The sequence below is a fragment of the Protomyctophum parallelum genome (genome assembly GCF_964188405.1).
Source record: "Protomyctophum parallelum genome assembly, chromosome: 23".
Taxonomy (NCBI): domain Eukaryota; kingdom Metazoa; phylum Chordata; class Actinopteri; order Myctophiformes; family Myctophidae; genus Protomyctophum; species Protomyctophum parallelum.
Genome location: NC_139715.1, coordinates 29,783,719 through 29,803,187, shown reverse-complemented (window position 1 = coordinate 29,803,187; position 19,469 = coordinate 29,783,719). Strand labels below are relative to the sequence as shown.

Below are 19,469 nucleotides of genomic sequence, written 5' to 3'. Positions count from 1 at the left end.
ACATACATACATGTATAACATGGCTGTCATGTTGAAAACAGCAGTAAATCAAGTGGGGCCCAGCCGCGCAGCTGGTGCTCAAGCGTTTGATTAGCATTCGGTCTGTTATAGAGCGGAGCGGTCTGTTATCCAGAAATAACACACTGCTGAATTCAGCGATTGACCAATCAGAATCAAAGCATTCAACCAAGCCCATTGTAACAAGGAGAGAGATAACATCCAGAGACAGCACTCCCTGCTGGTCGGTCAGCGGTCACTCACAGCCGATGAGCATGACGCAGATGGAGAAGATTTTCTCGGAGTTGGTGTTGGGCGAGACGTTCCCAAAGCCCACGCTGGTCAGACTGCTGAAGGTGAAGTACAGCGCTGTCACGTACTTGTCCTTGATGGAGGGACCGGAGCTGGGGTCGCTGTAGTTGTAGCGTTTCCCTGGGAGGAATAAAAACATGTTATGATGGGAGGGACCGGAGCTGGGGTCGCTGTAGTTGTAACGTTTCCCTGGGAGGAATAAAAACATGTTATGATGGAGGGACCGGAGCTGGGGTCGCTGTAGTTGTAACGTTTCCCTGGGAGGAATAAAAACATGTTATGATGGAGGGACCGGAGCTGGGATCGCTGTAGTTGTAACGTTTCCCTGGGAGGAATAAAAACATGTTATGATGGAGGGACCGGAGCTGGGGTCACTGTAGTTGCAGCGTTTCCCTGGGAGGAATAAAAACATGTTATGATGGAGGGACCGGAGCTGGGGTCGCTGTAGTTGTAACGTTTCCCTGGGAGGAATAAAAACATGTTATGATGGAGGGACCGGAGCTGGGGTCGCTGTAGTTGTAACGTTTCCCTGGGAGGAATAAAAACATGTTATGATGGAGGGACCGGAGCTGGGGTCGCTGTAGTTGTAACGTTTCCCTGGGAGGAATAAAAACATGTTATGATGGAGGGACCGGAGCTGGGGTCGCTGTAGTTCAGGGGTGGGCAACATTGACGATGGAGAGGGCCATAAATTACTGTCGTAGCAAAAATAGCCGATCTATAAGCTCAAAACGGACGCGTTTTGAGCTTGTAGATCGCCTATTTTTGCTATATTCTAATTGAAATCTTGAATAAGTTAGTTATTTAGTTAGTTTTAGTCCTCGTAGCTTAGTTTTCATTTTGTTTCCATTTAGTTTTCGTCAGTGAAAAAAGCTAGTCGATGGACAGTTTTTGTCATAGTTTTAGTCGACGAAATAAACACTGCTGTGCGCACACACCATTTTGGAAAGAACTTGGGCCACTTTCCCCACTTCCTTCAGGTGTTACCGCTGATGCTAATGGAGGCTCTGTTCCATTCTGGTGAAATAGAGTCAGTGTTAATGATACTAATGAAATCTGTTCCATTCTGGTGAAATAGAGTCAGTGTTAATGATACTAATGAAGGCTCTGTTCCATTCTGGTCAAACAGAGTCAGTGTTAATGATACTAATGAAATCTGTTCCATTCTGGTGAAATAGAGTCAGTGCTAATGATGCTAATGAAGGCTCTGTTCCATTCTGGTCAAACAGAGTCAGTGTTAATGATGCTAATGAAGGCTCTGTTCCATTCTGGTCAAACAGAGTCAGTGTTAATGATGCTAACGAAGGCTCTGTTCCATTCTGGTCAAACAGAGTCAGTGTTAATGATGCTAACGAAGGCTCTGTTCCATTCTGGTCAAACAGAGTCAGTGTTAATGATGCTAACGAAGGCTCTGTTCCATTCTCGTCAAACAGAGTCAGGGACTCAATGGAAACACTTTCTGCATCAGTTTTGCACTAAAAACGTCCATAGCTGTCATTACAAATATGACGAGGTCAGCACATTTTGGGCACATTTTGGGCAAGTGGCTATGGCCGAATTTGATAGTTTGGAACCATTTGTACACTCTCAGAGTTAAACTAACAGTGATTTTATAATACAAATTGGGGTCCCAGAGATAGGAATGCCATTAAATGGGGGTCCGTAGACTAATGCAAATGTCAAACTGGGGACCCTTGAAATTGAACGGGTTGAGAATCACTGCTAGAGCCGTAAAGATCTTCTCTTATGGCGGTCCCTGGCATTATCTCTTCAAATGGGGGGTCCACGGGGTTAATTAGGGTCAATTTGGGGGTCCCCAAAGTTTGGGAACCACTGCCCTAAACATCAATCACCTATATGGACACGACCAGGTTGTCCCAGCCAGCCAATCAAAACGTCAATCACCTATGGACATGCCCAGGTTGTCCAGTCAGCCAATCTAAACGTCAATCACCTATGGACACGGCCAGGTTGTCCCAGCCAGCCAATCTAAACGGCAATCACCTATGGACACGCCCAGAATGTCAGAGCCAGCTAATCTAAACGTCAATCACCTATGGACACGCCCAGGTTGTCCCAGCCAGCCAATTAAACACTGTCAATCACCTATGGACACGCCCAGGTTGTCCAGCCAGCCAATCTTGTGCTCCAGGTAGGGCTTCTCGACGTTCCCGATGGCGTACCAGATGCAGGCCAGCCAATGGGCGATGAGCGCGAAGATGCACATCAGCAGCATCAGGACGGCCGCGCCGTACTCGGAGTAGCGGTCCAGCTTACGAGCCACGCGGACCAATCGCAGCAGGCGGGCGGTCTTCAGCAGGCCAATCAGGGTGGTGGTCTGGATGGAGGCAAGAGGGTGGGGGCGAGATCACAGACACATTTGACACATTTTGAAAGCAGTGTTTTTGTTTTTTTGGCAGCAAATTTCTATTTTAGTTTTTAGTCATAATATAGTCTTTGGAATGAAACGTCATCTAGTTTTAGTCGACTAAATATCATAATATTTTAGTCGACTAAATCTACAGTTGATTTAGTCGAATACATTTTATTTTGTCGGGCCTTGATGCCGTCGTAAAGGCTGCTCTTATAACTGTTTGGTGTCCAAATGCGGAAGTAGAGCGTTCTTCAAAACGCCACTGAGCAACTACCACTGAAATTAATAGCTGTAGCTCCGGTTCGGTCTCTATCCTTTTATTACTCTATGTTAAGAAGCCTCTCTCTCTCTCTCTCTCTCTCTCTCTCTCTCTCTCTCTCTCTCTCTGAAGCCTGGCCTAATTAATTCAACAGGAGACAGCTGTGTATGTGTGGAGCCGTCCAAGAAGAGCCACTGAGCCTGACAACCGAGTTAAGAGTGAGTAATAAGTTGATTAGAACATTCGACAATAATTAAGGCCTAATAGTCCCTACAATTTCCACAAATTGCAGGCGTTGACAATTAAGGGTTGCCCGGCTGGGCAGGTATAAATAAAACATTGGGGCAGGTGGAGCTTAATTTCAGGTTGCCCGTGACCGGGCGATTAACCCATTCTGGGCGGGAACCCCTTTTGGTGTTTTAATGTGTGCCCACACAACACTTAAAAAAAAAACAGGGTGCCCACGTTTTACATTCCTTTTTTTGACATATTTCCTTTTTAAATAAAAACCACAAAAATAAAAACGTCCACAAACGTCTTGGGCACCCCATACGGGTAAAATTCCCAGGACGTCTGTGGACGTCTTGGACACACGAGCTGAAAATCGTGAAAATGCGGCACAATTCAATCTTTGAATAATATATTCTTTCAGAGTGAACATTTTTAACTCAAATATTTGCTTCTGGGTCCCTGGAACCACATAGTTTCAGAGGGGGGTCAGCAGCGGCCAATTAAAAATATATATTTTTGGTGTTTGAGAACGACTGACAGAAACATGGGGTTTTTCAGAAAACTGTCAGGATTTAGAACTAGAAGACATTATTTTGTAGAATCGTCCTCAGGGTCAAGTAAGTGCTGGTTTTGAGAGAGAGAGAGAGAGAGAGAGAGAGAGAGAGAGAGAGAGAGAGAGAGAGAGAGAGAGAGAGAGAGAGAGAGAGAGAGAGCGAGAGACGCAGCCGCCTGTGAACAGGAGATATCATGTTTGTGATGCCGTGTTATTCACAGCGCTGTGTGTGTGTGTGTGTGTGTGTGTGTGTGTGTGCGGTCCTCTCCAGACAGCTACCTGATCTAAGGCGCAAACAAACACGTCTGGCGTGTCAGAGTGTCACTCAGAGCTGCTGGCAGACGGAGCCAGGCTTCTGGCACAGCAGATTGACGCATGCAAATGACCAAATGAAAGGAGGAGAGAGAGAGAGAGAGAGAGAATGACACACACACACACACACACACACACACACGAGGGGAGATAACTAATAGCAGAAGGATACATGGCTTCTCAAGAGAGAGAGAGAGAGAGAGAGAGAGAGAGAGAGAGAGAGTCACTGAGTGGAGGAACCTTTGACAGAGCTCACATACACTCACGCGTGCGCACGCACGCACAAACACCAATGCTTGCCATGCAGTCATGTGTGCACACACACACACACACACAGGGATCGCAACACAACGCAGCACAGCTACAACATCCTCGTCGATTAGTGCAGCTGCTAGACACTCACACACACACACACACACACACACACACACACACACACACACACACACACACACACACACACACACACACACCCCCCCCCCCCCTCTCTGGAGCCTGACAATTAAGGTTGGCGTCCGTTGGGAAATCATCACCCCGCAATGCGGGTCTCCTCCTGGACCGTCTTTTACGTCTCTGACAGGCGTGTGTGTGTGCGTGCATACGTGCGTGCGTGCACGTGCGTGCGTGCGTGGTGTGCGTGTGTGTCCAGTGTTCACCAGTGTTGTTTTCGTCGACTACATTTTTTATTGACAGTTTCATCAACAAATAAAAAGTAAAAGAGTAAAATGTTAGGAAGGGACTAGTGGACAAGAGATCCAGTATAAGTCGTTTTACACTTGGTTGCATGCTGAAAGTAGCAGATCTACAAGCTCTCTCTCTCACACACGCACAGCTTGTAGATCGTCTAATTCCAGCAAGTGAAAATCAGTCATTATGACGGCATCGAGGCCCGCCAAAACACATTTTAGTCGACTAAATAAACTGTAGATGTAGTCGATTTAGTTGACTAAAACTAGACTAACACAAAGACATAATTATTGCAGGTGACTAGAATGTAACCACAACTAAATTAAAACTATTCAAGGACTATAAAACTCAAATAGAAATTTGCTGCCAAAAACAACACTGGTGGACGGCCCGGAGGAAGACAATGCGAGTACATTTGTCAGAATTAACAGGTTTACTGCCACCTGCTGGACGCAAAGCCAACCTCCGACTGCCGAGGCCAATTAGAGGGTGAACACACAGGACGGATATTCTGTTGTGGGCGTCCATCGTAATGCTAAATAAATAGCGCCAATGCTAGCGAGCTAAAACATTTCCGTGAGCGATATACAAATTTGTCCAAAAATACGGATGGCAGGTTAAATGTGGCGAAACAGAGATTCAATCACACAGTCCACATTTACCAATAATAGGAAATGCATGTCTGTATAAAAATGCACGACCAGGTGGGGGCATATCAAAATCAGATGGACCCCCCCCCCCCCCCCCCCCATAGAAAATGGTACATTGGGAGAACTTTGTGAACATGTCACAGAGTTCAAAATCCAATTAAGGCTAATCTTTTGATGTCATCAAGAGGTGCGTTTCAGAGTCATTAATGATGCGGACTGGTGTCATTTAGCTGGTAGCCATGATGAGTCAGCGTAACTCGAGTTAACGAGAGGAAGACTTCCTTCATATTATTACACGAGTCGCTCTTCTGCATGACTCGTCAAAGTGATGTCCATGTCCTGTGAGCCAAGCACACACACACACACACACACACACACACAACCACACACACACGAGCTGCGTTCGCTTCCCGCGTTTGCGCGTCTTACTTGTGTCCATGTCCTGTGAGCCAAACCAGTCAAAGATACATGTTATGTCCATGTCCTGTGAGCCAAACCAGTCAAAGATACATGTTATGTCCATGTCCTGTGAGCCAAACCAGTCAAAGATACATGTTATGTCTATGTCCTGCGAGCCAAACCAGTCAAAGATACATGTTATGTCTATGTCCTGTGAGCCAAACCAGTCAAAGATACATGTTATGTCTATGTCCTGTGAGCCAAACCAGTCAAAGATACATGTTATGTCTATGTCCTGCGAGCCAAATCAGTCAAAGATACATGTTATGTCTATGTCCTGTGAGCCAAACCAGTCAAAGATACATGTTATGTCTATGTCCTGTGAGCCAAACCAGTCAAAGATACATGTTATGTCCATGTCCTGTGAGCCAAACCAGTCAAAGATACATGTTATGTCCATGTCCTGTGAGCCAAACCAGTCAAAGATACATGTTATGTCTATGTCCTGTGAGCCAAACCAGTCAAAGATACATGTTATGTCTATGTCCTGCGAGCCAAACCAGTCAAAGATACATGTTATGTCTATGTCCTGTGAGCCAAACCAGTCAAAGATACATGTTATGTCTATGTCCTGTGAGCCAAACCAGTCAAAGATACATGTTATGTCTATGTCCTGCGAGCCAAACCAGTCAAAGATACATGTTATGTCCATGTCCTGTGAGCCAAACCAGTCAAAGTTACATGTTATGTCCATGTCCTGTGAGCCAAACCAGTCAAAGTTACATGTTATGTCTATGTCCTGTGAGCCAAACCAGTCAAAGACACATGTTATGTCTATGTCCTGTGAGCCAAACCAGTCAAAGTTACATGTTATGTCTATGTCCTGTGAGCCAAACCAGTCAAAGACACATGTTATGTCTATGTCCTGTGAGCCAAACCAGTCAAAGTTACATGTTATGTCCATGTCCTGTGAGCCAAACCAGTCAAAGATACATGTTATGTCTATGTCCTGTGAGCCAAACCAGTCAGAGATACATGTTATGTCTATGTCCTGTGAGCCAAACCAGTCAAAGATACATGTTATGTCCATGTCCTGTGAGCCAAACCAGTCAAAGATACATGTTATGTCTATGTCCTGTGAGCCAAACCAGACAAAGATACATGTTATGTCTATGTCCTGTGAGCCAAACCAGACAAAGATACATGTTATGTCTATGTCCTGTGAGCCAAACCAGTCAAAGATACATGTTATGTCTATGTCCTGTGAGCCAAACCAGTCAAAGATACATGTTATGTCTATGTCCTGTGAGCCAAACCAGTCAAAGACACATGTTATGTCTATGTCCTGTGAGCCAAACCAGTCAAAGATACATGTTATGTCTATGCCCTTTGAGCCAAACCAGTCAAAGATACATGTTATGTCTATGTCCTGTGAGCCAAACCAGTCAAAGATACATGTTATGTCTATGTCCTGTGAGCCAAACCAGTCAAAGTTACATGTTATGTCCATGTCCTGTGAGCCAAACCAGTCAAAGATACATGTTATGTCCATGTCCTGTGAGCCAAACCAGTCAAAGATACATGTTATGTCCATGTCCTGTGAGCCAAACCAGTCAAAGATACATGTTATGTCTATGTCCTGTGAGCCAAACCAGTCAAAGATACATGTTATGTCTATGTCCTGTGAGCCAAACCAGTCAAAGATACATGTTATGTCCATGTCCTGTGAGCCAAACCAGTCAAAGATACATGTTATGTCCATGTCCTGTGAGCCAAACCAGTCAAAGATACATGTTATGTCTATGTCCTGTGAGCCAAACCAGTCAAAGATACATGTTATGTCTATGTCCTGTGAGCCAAACCAGTCAAAGACACATGTTATGTCTATGTTCTGTGAGCCAAACCAGTCAAAGATACATGTTATGTCTATGTTCTGTGAGCCAAACCAGTCAAAGTTACATGTTATGTCTATGTCCTGTGAGCCAAACCAGTCAAAGATACATGTTATGTCTATGTCCTGTGAGCCAAACCAGTCAAAGATACATGTTATGTCTATGTTCTGTGAGCCAAACCAGTCAAAGATACATGTTATGTCTATGTTCTGTGAGCCAAACCAGTCAAAGTTACATGTTATGTCTATGTCCTGTGAGCCAAACCAGTCAAAGATACATGTTATGTCTATGTCCTGTGAGCCAAACCAGTCAAAGATACATGTTATGTCTATGTCCTGTGAGCCAATAAACCAGTCAAAATAGCAGATCTGCTATTTTCAAGGTATTTCACAATGCGTTGTGAGCTTATTGTAGACGATATCTTCAAGCTGGCAAATCAGAAAATTCTTACTATCTTGTACAAGATGGTTTCCAGGCAACGCAGATCCTTGAGACTATGTTTAAAAATAGTACCCCTCCCCCCCACCCCCCGTACGCACACCCAAACACACGCACACCCAAAAACACCAAGCGTGAGCTCACATGACTGAGACACGAAGATGAATAAATACATAACTAACTTCTTTCCTTTAGCAACATTTTAAAACTGTTTTTAATATTTTATATCACGGATATATACAAGCGCACAACGCGTCGCAGCGTGACACGTTGTGAGCTTGTAGATCGGCTGTTTTCAGCATGCAACCAAGTGTAAAATGACTAGTTATTATTTGTTGACGAAACTGTCAATATATTTAGTCTTATTTTAGTTACCATAGCTTAGTTTTCATTTAGTTTCAATTTAGTTTTTGCCAGTGAAAAAAGGTCGTAGTTTTAGTCGACGAAAACAACACTGGGAGGAACGCATTGGCCGCTCTGGTCTAGAGAGAGAGAGAGAGGGATAGAGGAGGGGGGGGGGGGGGGGGGGGATGGAGGGGAGAGGGGAGTTGCACCACTCAGTTCACACGGGTGTGATTAAAAAAATAAATAGCAGATCTACAAGCTCGAAGCGAGGCACTCGCTAAAGTATAACATAATGCTTAAAACACCAAAAGGGGTTCCCGCCATGAATATGATTGGGAGGAGGAGGAGGAGGAGGAGTGCTCCGGGGGCCGCTCTCCAGTCTGGCTCTGATGAAAGCAGAGCCAGGCGAGCGAGGGGGTGGGGGTGGGGGTCGGGGGGAAGGGGGGGGGGGGTGAGAGAGCAGATGTGACAGGCCGGCGTCAGATCGGGTTAGCGGGTCTGAAACGCTTCAGGAGACGAACAACACGCACGGCCCGCCGCGGTAAATAAAACGCTGGATCTCTCCGGAGAGAGAGAGAGAGAGAGAGAGAGAGAGAGAGAGAGAGAGAGAGAGAGAGAGAGAGAGAGCACAGACGGCCTGCCGTGGCCCAGGGGGGGGGGGGCGCTGTGGAGCACAGCTGTGGAGAAGAGGCAGCGCAGTGCATGGGCAGAGCAGGGGGCAGGGCAGTGGGCAGTGCAGTGGGCAGAGCAGTGGGCAGAGCAGGGAGCAGGGCAGTGGGCAGTGCAGTGGGCAGAGCAGGGCAGTGGGCAGCGCAGTGGGCACTGGAAAATCACTGGACCACCTGACAAAAGGTTAGCTACACTTTGCTGCCACCTAGCAGGCGCTAAAATAGTTTTAACCACAAGCCTGACTAAAATGTTGAGACGAACATGGCGGCTGCCGTATCGTATGGGCGTGCTAATGCTCCGAAGCTCGTCCGAGCCCAAGATGAGCAGGTCGAAGGGGATGGCCGCCACCATGTCGATGAGGAACCAGCCCTTACCTCGTCCGAGCCGGAGCCGAAGATGAGCAGGTCGAAGGGGATGGCCGCCACCATGTCGATGAGGAACCAGCCCTTACCTCGTCCGAGCCGGAGCCCAAGATGAGCAGGTCGAAGGGGATGGCCGCCACCATGTCGATGAGGAACCAGCCCTTACCTCGTCCGAGCCGGAGCCGAAGATGAGCAGGTCGAAGGGGATGGCCGCCACCATGTCGATGAGGAACCAGCCCTTACCTCGTCCGAGCCGGAGCCCAAGATGAGCAGGTCGAAGGGGATGGCCGCCACCATGTCGATGAGGAACCAGCCCTTACCTCGTCCGAGCCGGAGCCGAAGATGAGCAGGTCGAAGGGGATGGCCGCCACCATGTCGATGAGGAACCAGCCCTTGAAGTAGTAGACGGCGATCTTCCCCGGGTCGCTGACCACCTCCTCGTTCACGTTCACGTAGGTGGTGCGGAAGTTGATCAGGATGTCCACGATGAACATGATGTCCACCTGAAAGAAAATAAGAACAATTACAAAAACCTACTTTCTTTATGTCACCAGAAACACGTATGTTGCATTCACACCAGAATGCTTTACTGCGATTAAAACAATGGCCTGCTGCATATTGTCGCAAAGTGCGCTTCGTTTGGCAGGAGTGAAGGCTCAATCGAAGTCTGATGCGGCTCAAAGAACGCATTCTACTCCACCAAAAAAACAGAGGTTTCACTTCGCTTCCAAGCACACCTGACTTCGATTCACTGCAGGTGGGAATGCAACCCGCATCAGATAAAGGAAATGAAGCAAACAATGTGGCGGATGAATGATGCGTAAACACAGTTGGAGACGGAGAAGGCATTTTACGCAGCGCAAATATGTTAAAGAAGCCCCCGCGGCTAACTTGGAACGATACAGCATCGTCACACAACCCAACATAGGTTCACAACATCCCGTCTAGATTTTTGGCTCTTCAAAATATATGAGCTGAACAGTGGAAAAAATGCTGGCGTGAATTATATCATAATTTATCGATAAATGCTAGCGGGAAAAGTGTTTTAACATAATATCTTTTTGACATATATTCATTCGTCCCCGCCACTGACCATGAGGTCGACCACGTTGAGCGGCGAGCAGGAGTAGCCGCACTCGCGCCTCCGCTGCTCCTCGATGTCGTTGAGCAGGAAGGCGGCGCTGTAGGGCGTGAAGATGGCCGTGTAGATGACCAGCAGCAGGATCAGCCAGTCCCACACCGCCTTGAACGGGCTGTAGTGGAGGATGGTGCAGCGGTCGATGCGCAGCGTCTGGAGCTTGTACTCGGGCAGCACGTCTGCCCCCAACGACAGCACCTGTTGGGGGGCAGGGGGGGGGAGAGACAGAGGGGCAGGGGGTATTTAATAGATGTTAGTTAGTTTAATGTATTGTCCACGTGTGGGAATTTGTCTTCGGTCTCAACAACAGTAAAGAAAAAACAGCAACAACAACAGTAACAACACTTACACAATTATCTTCATGGCAAAAATGCAGGACAACAGTGGCAAATATTTAACAACAAATCTAGCGAGACATGGTATCATTTAGTGTCTTAATGGCATTAGCGATGAAGAAATTTTTAAAGATGTTACGGTTAGCTTTTGGTACTTCATACCGTCTACCAGAGGGAAATAACGTTGAGCGGTGCCGAGTCAAAACAGAGAAGGGCTGGGGCGGTGGTTTGCTCTTCACCGCGGCTCAGTGACGTCATGTTGCATTTCGGCACGTCACCTCACCACCCAAAATCCAGACTATGTATGAGCCTTAAGTATGCCTGCAGGTAGATCTGCTGTTTTTCAATAGCCAAAGTATAGTATAGTATATCCTTAAAACACCCAAAGCGGTTCCCGCCCTGAATGGGTCCTGAACTGTAACCCGCAACCAGCTGGGCCGAGGACAGAGCCATGGGGCACGCCGCTCAGCCGTTCACACATCGAGGGAAAGCAGTGAAATGTTAGGCTGCGCTCTGAGTTAAGTTCAGCCCCCCCGCCCGCTCCAGGGGCACATGTCTCTATAAATAACGTTTACCCTAAAGGCCACACATCATGCTGTGAAATGAATTCCATAGATTCCAAACCTAATGTTGAGAAGCACATGGAATGTTTAAAAATGCCCTGCTAGAAATGCTGTTTAATGAATTCATTATTATTATTATTATTATTTCTGTTCTTTTAAACATCATGTTCATTGCAATGCCATTGGTCATGATATTTGCATATAAATACCCCCCACAGAGGCTGAAATTCATTTTTTTACATAATTTCCTCTACAAAGTACTAGTAGTGCACGTAGTAGTAAGGTTGACTTTGGGTGTCCCATGATTCGATTCGATTCTTGGGGGTCACGATTCAATTAAACTCTATTCTCAATCCAAAAAACGATTTTCTAAAGCATTTTTTTCCCAGATTCTATTCAAAATGATTCTCGATTCAATACCACAATACAATACAGCGGTGCTGATCTGAAGTGACTAGTACTGACTACAGTAACTTGAAAATGACTGAAGACATGATGTTCACTGTGATTAGGGTAAGCTTACATTTCATATCACAAACACCACGTAGTGAAAACTGAAAACTCGATTTTTTGGAAATGATGAATCGATTTTGAATCGCGATTCTAAATCGAATGGATGATTTTTGACATGCGTGTCTTATACTCTAGAGCCAGACTGCGGTCTTTCCGGATCAAGTGACCGTATCTCCTGGCTGTATGACCTTGACTTAGTCCATATGATTAGTGTTGCATATGGTGATGCGCGCAGGTTGTGAGAGCCGTGATATTGGGCTTCCGGGGGCCTGAGAGAGAAGGAACGGAACATGTAATGAAAACCCTGAAAAAGAAAAGAGGAAAAGCCCATTTTGGACTGAGGTCGATTAATTTAAAAACAAAAGGCTTCAAAATCCTAACGTTTTTCTGAAAAACCCATGTTTTTGTGTCAGTGGTGCTCAACCCTTTTCATGTCAAGGACCCCCAGAATTATCTCTATTGGGCCACGGACCCCTGTCTCAAAATATTTAGTTCCAGGGACCTCCCAGAAGTCAATATTTTAGTTAAAAATGTTCGCTCTGAAATATATATTCAAGGATTTGTGACACATTTTCTCGACTTTTCAAGAATAGCAGACCTACAAGCTCTCGGTGGCGCGCTATGAGCTTGTAGATCTGTTATTTTTTCAATAGCTAAATTATAACATAATGTTTAAAACACCAAAAAGGGGTTCCCGCCAAAATTGGGTTAAAACATTATACTTGCCATCTATAACTAAAACACCTTGAATATTTTATTTAATCTCATAAATAGAGAATCTTTCACTCAAAAAGAACTGCTCCTGTCGCAAGTTGATGATGTCATATGTCCATGTGTAGTCAAGCCCTATAGAATGTATGGAATGCACCTGCTAATAAATATTATATAATATTATATAAATACAGCTTTGATACTCATATTAACGTTGTTTTTTATTAGCATATGCATTCCATACATTCCATAGGGCTAGACAGTATGACATCAACTTGCGACAGGAACAGTTCCTATTGACTGAAAGATTCTTTATTTATGAGATAAATACAATATTTAGTTAGTTTTAGTTGTAGATGGCAAGTATAATGTTTTAAGGCATATTTGTCTTATAGCCAGGGATCCTTTTAAACAAAAAAAAAATAGTTTTTTGCCTCCCAGATGGGTCTGAGAGGCTAAATGTCATCAAACGGTGGTCCGTGGCTCAAATGGGTCGAGAGGCTAAATGTCATCAAATGGTGGTCCGTGGCTCAAATGGGTCCGAGAGGCTAAATGTCATCAAATGGTGGTCCGTGGCTCAAATGGGTCCGAGAGGCTAAATGTCATCAAATGGTGGTCCATGGCACAATTTTTTGTAAAACAATCTGCCCAATGATGACGTCACTGGAGGACGGTTTCTGAACTGCCCACAGCCCTCCTATGAGACACAGACTGAGTAGAAAATAAATCCTGCCATTGTATCATGATTATTAGTGAGACCTATTCTACGAAGATAGGTGAAAAGTGGTGAAGTGGTCCTTTAAGTAAATGTATTTAGTTACTTTTCATGGCTCCCTGGCTGCTGCTGCTGTGTGGCCGCGCTCCGCTTGGGACCCCCCATTGGGGACCCCCCCTCGGGACCCCCCCCCCCTCCCCCCCGGTGGGAGCATTGCCAGTGTTGGCAGAATGACAGTTCAGGGCTTAACATGTCGCGGCCAATCCGTTTCTAAATAAAAGATCCCGCCTTAATTATTTAACGCGCTCTACCTACTGTAGCCTATCTGCACCTCGGCACAAATTATCTCTCTCTCTCTCCCCCCCCCCCTCTCTCTCTCTCTATCTCTCTCTCTCTCCGCCTCCCTCTCTCTCACTCTCTCCCCCCCCCTCTCTCTCTCTCTCTCTCTCCGCCTCCCTCTTTCTCTCACTCTCTCCCCCCCCCTCTCTCTCTCTCTCTCTCTCCGCCTCCCTCTTTCTCTCACTCTCTCCCCCCCCCCCCTCTCTCTCTCTCTCTCCCCCCCCCTCTCTCTCTCTCCCCCCCCCCCTCTCTCTCTCTCTCCCCCCCCCCCCCCTCTCTCTCTCTCCCCCCCCCCCCTCTCTCTCTCTCTCTCGGGAACGGAGGGATAAAAGAGGTCTCTCACTCCAACCTTGGCTCGGGTTCACACGAGTGCAAAGCTTTATGCCGTTACTCAAGTAAAAGTATCTATAATAGCCTATACTGCAATGTAGAAATACAAATAATATTCCAAACTTACTTGAGTAAAAGTACACAAGTATTGGCATCAGGATGTACTTGAAAAAAACGAAAACTATAAAAGTACTCATTGTGCAGAATATACTGTCTCATTTCAAGTTTTCAGATTTTGAAAATAACTGCTAATATCTGCTATTTCATAATGGCCCGGAATGTATTTAGGGCTGAAGTGGTATAAGTGTATGTTTTCTAATAATAGTATACAATATTTGCTTATATAATAAGTGCAAGTACTGGAAAATGGAAACACTCAAGTAAATACCTCAAAATCTAGTACTTAAGTAAATGTACTTCGTTACTTTCCGTGCCGTGGGTGCTGTGTGGTATACGTGGACTCTCGCCGAGCGCTGGAGCGTCATATAATTTATAAGAGCCTGAGTGTTGTTCCGTACGTGTTTCCGCGGCTATAGCTGCTACGGAGTTAACGGTAATGCCAACGGATGCAAATGGACTGGCAGCCTCGCTATGAACGCTGCTGGCCTACTTCTGTCACACTGTGATTTTATGAGCTCGTTGGACATGAACCTCTCTCCGACCCCTGAGCGGTGGCTCAGGGGTAGAGTGCCTGGATGGTAACCGTAAGGTTGCCAGTTCGAACCCGGGCTCCCCCAGAGTTACTGTCGAAGTGTCCTTGAGCAAGACACTGAACCCCTAATTGCTCCCGATGTGCTAGTTGGTGCCTTGCATGGTTTCCGCTGCCATCGGTGTATGAATGGCTGAATGTAATGCACAATCTCTGTAAAGCGCCTTGGATAAAGGCGCTATATAAATTCACCATTTACCATTTAACCATGAGAGAACAAGAAATGAAGACATGAACCTCTCTCTCCGACCCCACCATGAGAGAACAAGAAATGAAGACATGAACCTCTCTCTCCGACCCCACCATGAGAGAACAAGAAATGAAGACATGAACCTCTCTCTCTGACCGCACCATGAGAGAACAAGAAATGAAGACATGAACCTCTCTCTCCGACCGCACCATGAGAGAACAAGAAATGAAGACATGAACCTCTCTCTGACCGCACCATGAGAGAACAAGAAATGAAGACATGAACCTCTCTCTCCGACCGCACCATGAGAGAACAAGAAATGAAGACATGAACCTCTCTCTGACCGCACCATGAGAGAACAAGAAATGAAGACATGAACCTCTCTCTCCGACCCCACCATGAGAGAACAAGAAATGAAGACATGAACCTCTCTCTCCGACCGCACCATGAGAGAACAAGAAATGAAGACATGAACCTCTCTCTCCGACCGCACCATGAGAGAACAAGAAATGAAGACATGAACCTCTCTCTCCGACCACACCATGAGAGAACAAGAAATGAAGACATGAACCTCTCTCTCCGACCCCACCATGAGAGAACAAGAAATGAAGACATGAACCTCTCTCTCCGACCACACCATGAGAGAACAAGAAATGAAGACATGAACCTCTCTCTCCGACCGCACCATGAGAGAACAAGAAATGAAGACATGAGCCTCTCTCTCCGACCGCACCATGAGAGAACAAGAAATGAAGACATGAACCTCTCTCTCCGACCCCACCATGAGAGAACAAGAAATGAAGACATGAACCTCTCTCTCCGACCGCACCATGAGAGAACAAGAAATGAAGACATGAGCCTCTCTCTCCGACCGCACCATGAGAGAACAAGAAATGAAGACATGAGCCTCTCTCTCCGACCGCACCATGAGAGAACAAGAAATGAAGACATGAACCTCTCTCTCCGACCGCACCATGAGAGAACAAGAAATGAAGACATGAACCTCTCTCTGACCGCACCATGAGAGAACAAGAAATGAAGACATGAACCTCTCTCTCCGACCGCACCATGAGAGAACAAGAAATGAAGACATGAACCTCTCTCTGACCGCACCATGAGAGAACAAGAAATGAAGACATGAACCTCTCTCTCCGACCCCACCATGAGAGAACAAGAAATGAAGACATGAACCTCTCTCTCCGACCGCACCATGAGAGAACAAGAAATGAAGACATGAACCTCTCTCTCCGACCGCACCATGAGAGAACAAGAAATGAAGACATGAACCTCTCTCTCCGACCACACCATGAGAGAACAAGAAATGAAGACATGAACCTCTCTCTCCGACCCCACCATGAGAGAACAAGAAATGAAGACATGAACCTCTCTCTCCGACCGCACCATGAGAGAACAAGAAATGAAGACATGAGCCTCTCTCTCCGACCGCACCATGAGAGAACAAGAAATGAAGACATGAACCTCTCTCTCCGACCCCACCATGAGAGAACAAGAAATGAAGACATGAACCTCTCTCTCCGACCGCACCATGAGAGAACAAGAAATGAAGACATGAGCCTCTCTCTCCGACCGCACCATGAGAGAACAAGAAATGAAGACATGAGCCTCTCTCTCCGACCGCACCATGAGAGAACAAGAAATGAAGACATGAACCTCTCTCTGACCGCACGATGAGAGAACAAGAAATGAAGACATGAACCTCTCTCTCCGACCCCACCATGAGAGAACAAGAAATGAAGACATGAACCTCTCTCTCCGACCGCACCATGAGAGAACAAGAAATGAATCGAGACGCAAAGCCAAGAAAAGTTTCAAAATTAACCCATTTAGACCTGAGTTAAAAACATTCACTTTGAAAGAATATATATTCAAAGATTTGCGCCACATTTTTTCAAAAATAGCAGACCTGCAAGCTCGTAGCACGCCACTTGGTGGTCTTATTATAAACTATTCAAAATCGATTCATATATATATTTTTTCTTCTTCTGGTTACAGTTACAGGAGTTTTTACTATAATATAGCACAGACACCTTATGTGTTACTTATCAGAGTACAGAGGACAATGTCCTGTAGTTATCAGAGGACAATGTCCTGTAGTTATCAGAGTACAGAGGACAATATCCTGTAGTTATCAGAGTACAGAGGACAGTGTTCTGTAGTTAGAGTACAATGTTCTGGTGGAGCTGTTGCCCCCGCGACCCGGCCACAGATAAGCGGTTGAAGATGGATGATGGATGGATCCCTAGCTTACCTATAGGTCTCTATGAGAGATTAGATCCATTATTCCTATAGGCTATTAAGCGTGTGCGTGTCCGTGAAGGTAATTTATGTAGATGAAGGACATCGTAATGGGCTGAGTTTTGGATAATGAGATGGGATGAGGCAGCCTGCACTCTGTGTCGCTACTGTCAAACCATCTGGCTCCACTCCACAATCCATGGGAGTGTCAATCCATCTGGCTCCGCTCCACAATAGATCTGGCTCCACTCCACAATCCATGGGAGTGTCAAACCATCTGGCTCCGCTCCACAATTCAGTGGAGAGTTCATTCAAGGTCTTGTTACCAAAGCAGTCGATACAGAGCAGCTCAGTGGCCTCGTGGTTAGACCGTCCTCCAGTGTTGTTTTTGGCAGCAAAATTTGATTTTAGTTTTAGTCTCTTGAATAGTTTTCATTTAGTTTTAGTCACATTTTACCTTCACCTGGAATGTCTTAGTATCAGTCGACTAAATATCATAGGAGTTTCGTTGACTAAATCTACAGTTGCTTTAGTCGACTAAAATGTATTTTGGCGGGCCTTGATGCCGTCATAATGGCAGATTTATCACTTGCTGAACTACAAGCTCACAACGCGTCGCAGCGCAAGCTTGTAGATCGGCTATTTTCAGCATGCAACCAAATGTAAAATTACTTATACTGGATCTCTTGTCCACTAGTCCCTTCCTAACATTTTAATCTACTTTTTATTTGTTGACGAAATCGTATTTATATTTAGTCTTAGTTTTAGTCATCATAGCTTGGTTTTCATTTAGTTCCCATTTAGTTTGTCAGTGAAAAAAGGTAGTCTTAGTTTTAGTCGACAAAAACAACACTGCCGTCCTCCCTGATAGTCATGTGATCAATCCACTAACCCTAACCCAAGGCCAGTGGTTCCCAAACTCTTTTCGTGTCTCGACATGTTTCATTTCAAGGACCCCCAGTTTGACATGCATATTAGTCTATACAGACCCCCATTTAATGGCATTAAATTAACTCTGAGAGTGTACATTTGTACACTCTCAGAGTTAGACCCATAAGGGTCCATTTGGTTCCAAACTATCATTTAAATGGGGACCCCCTGGAACTCCCTCAAGGACCCCTGGGGGTCCCCAGACCCCACTTTGGTAACCAATGCTCAATACTATAAAATGCAGCAAGGGTTGGTAGATAGTAGTGGTGTAAAACAATGTCGATATGGATCGGTAATTGATTTTTATCATTAACGATGAGACTACATCGATGCAGATCGGCTACTTTGGCCGTTTGATAACGTTGATTCTAGGGCTGGTGAATCTTTGGGCTTCGATTCGATTCCTATTATTGGGGTCACGATTCGATAAAAACATTCTAAAGCATTTTCTTTCCCAGATTCTATTCAAAATGATTCTCGATTCAATATGACAATACAATACAGCCGTGCTGAACTGAAGTGACTAGTACTGACTACAGTAACTTGAAAATGACTGAAGACATGATGTTCACTGTGATTAGGGTAAGCTTACATTTCATATCACAAACACCATGTAGTGAAAACTGTAACTGTAAGCAGAAAATAAATATTCGATTTCTGGAAATTATGAATCGATTTTGAATCGTTCATAACGGGAATCGCGATTCTAATTCCAATAGATTTTCTTTTTTTACACCCCTAGTTGCTTCGTCCTAAATGTTGGTGCTAAGTAACACTTGAAGCAGAATGTCACGAGCCACGTATGGAACAACAGCAAACATAAAGACTCTAGACAAATATCGTTCAAATCGTTCAAAAACATTAAAGGTATATTCAGTGATTTCACTCAAAAAACCTTAGGTTTCGTTTTTGTCTGTGGGACCCAGCCTTTCGTCCAATCAGGATAGAGAGTCAAAAACGAAACCTAAGGTTTTTTGACCCCCAGGGGTTAACTGGGGACAGGGAGGAACTCCTTATATGGTCAGCACACTCTATAGTAGGGAGGATTATCACAACAAAACAAAAAAATAAGTGATATTTGAATTAAGTGAAATCACTGAATATACCTTTAAGTTAGCACAGCCATTTGTAGAACAATGTACAAGTTGGCTCAAATCAGCTGTTTGTTGTCACCATCAAAATGTTCTCAGGTGAGAACATGATGAATTGAGCACCGGGAACGACTCGCACAGTGAGAACTGGGAAAGCATCGAGGTGTTA

At 45.3% G+C, this 19,469-nt stretch overlaps 1 protein-coding gene across 1 annotated transcript in view; it reads right to left on the bottom strand.

Annotated features, from left to right (window-relative positions):
• Positions 1-19,469, bottom strand: part of LOC310854002 (voltage-gated inwardly rectifying potassium channel KCNH7-like) — a gene marked incomplete at both ends in the record, with an annotated part of 138,835 nt that overhangs the window by 29,517 nt on the left and 89,849 nt on the right. The window contains 4 exons of the mRNA XM_083758476.1: positions 262-429; positions 2,416-2,647; positions 9,801-9,983; positions 10,574-10,816. Of these exons, the coding sequence (XP_083614602.1) occupies positions 262-429; positions 2,416-2,647; positions 9,801-9,983; positions 10,574-10,816 (826 nt within the window). The remainder of the gene's footprint in view (positions 1-261; positions 430-2,415; positions 2,648-9,800; positions 9,984-10,573; positions 10,817-19,469) is intronic.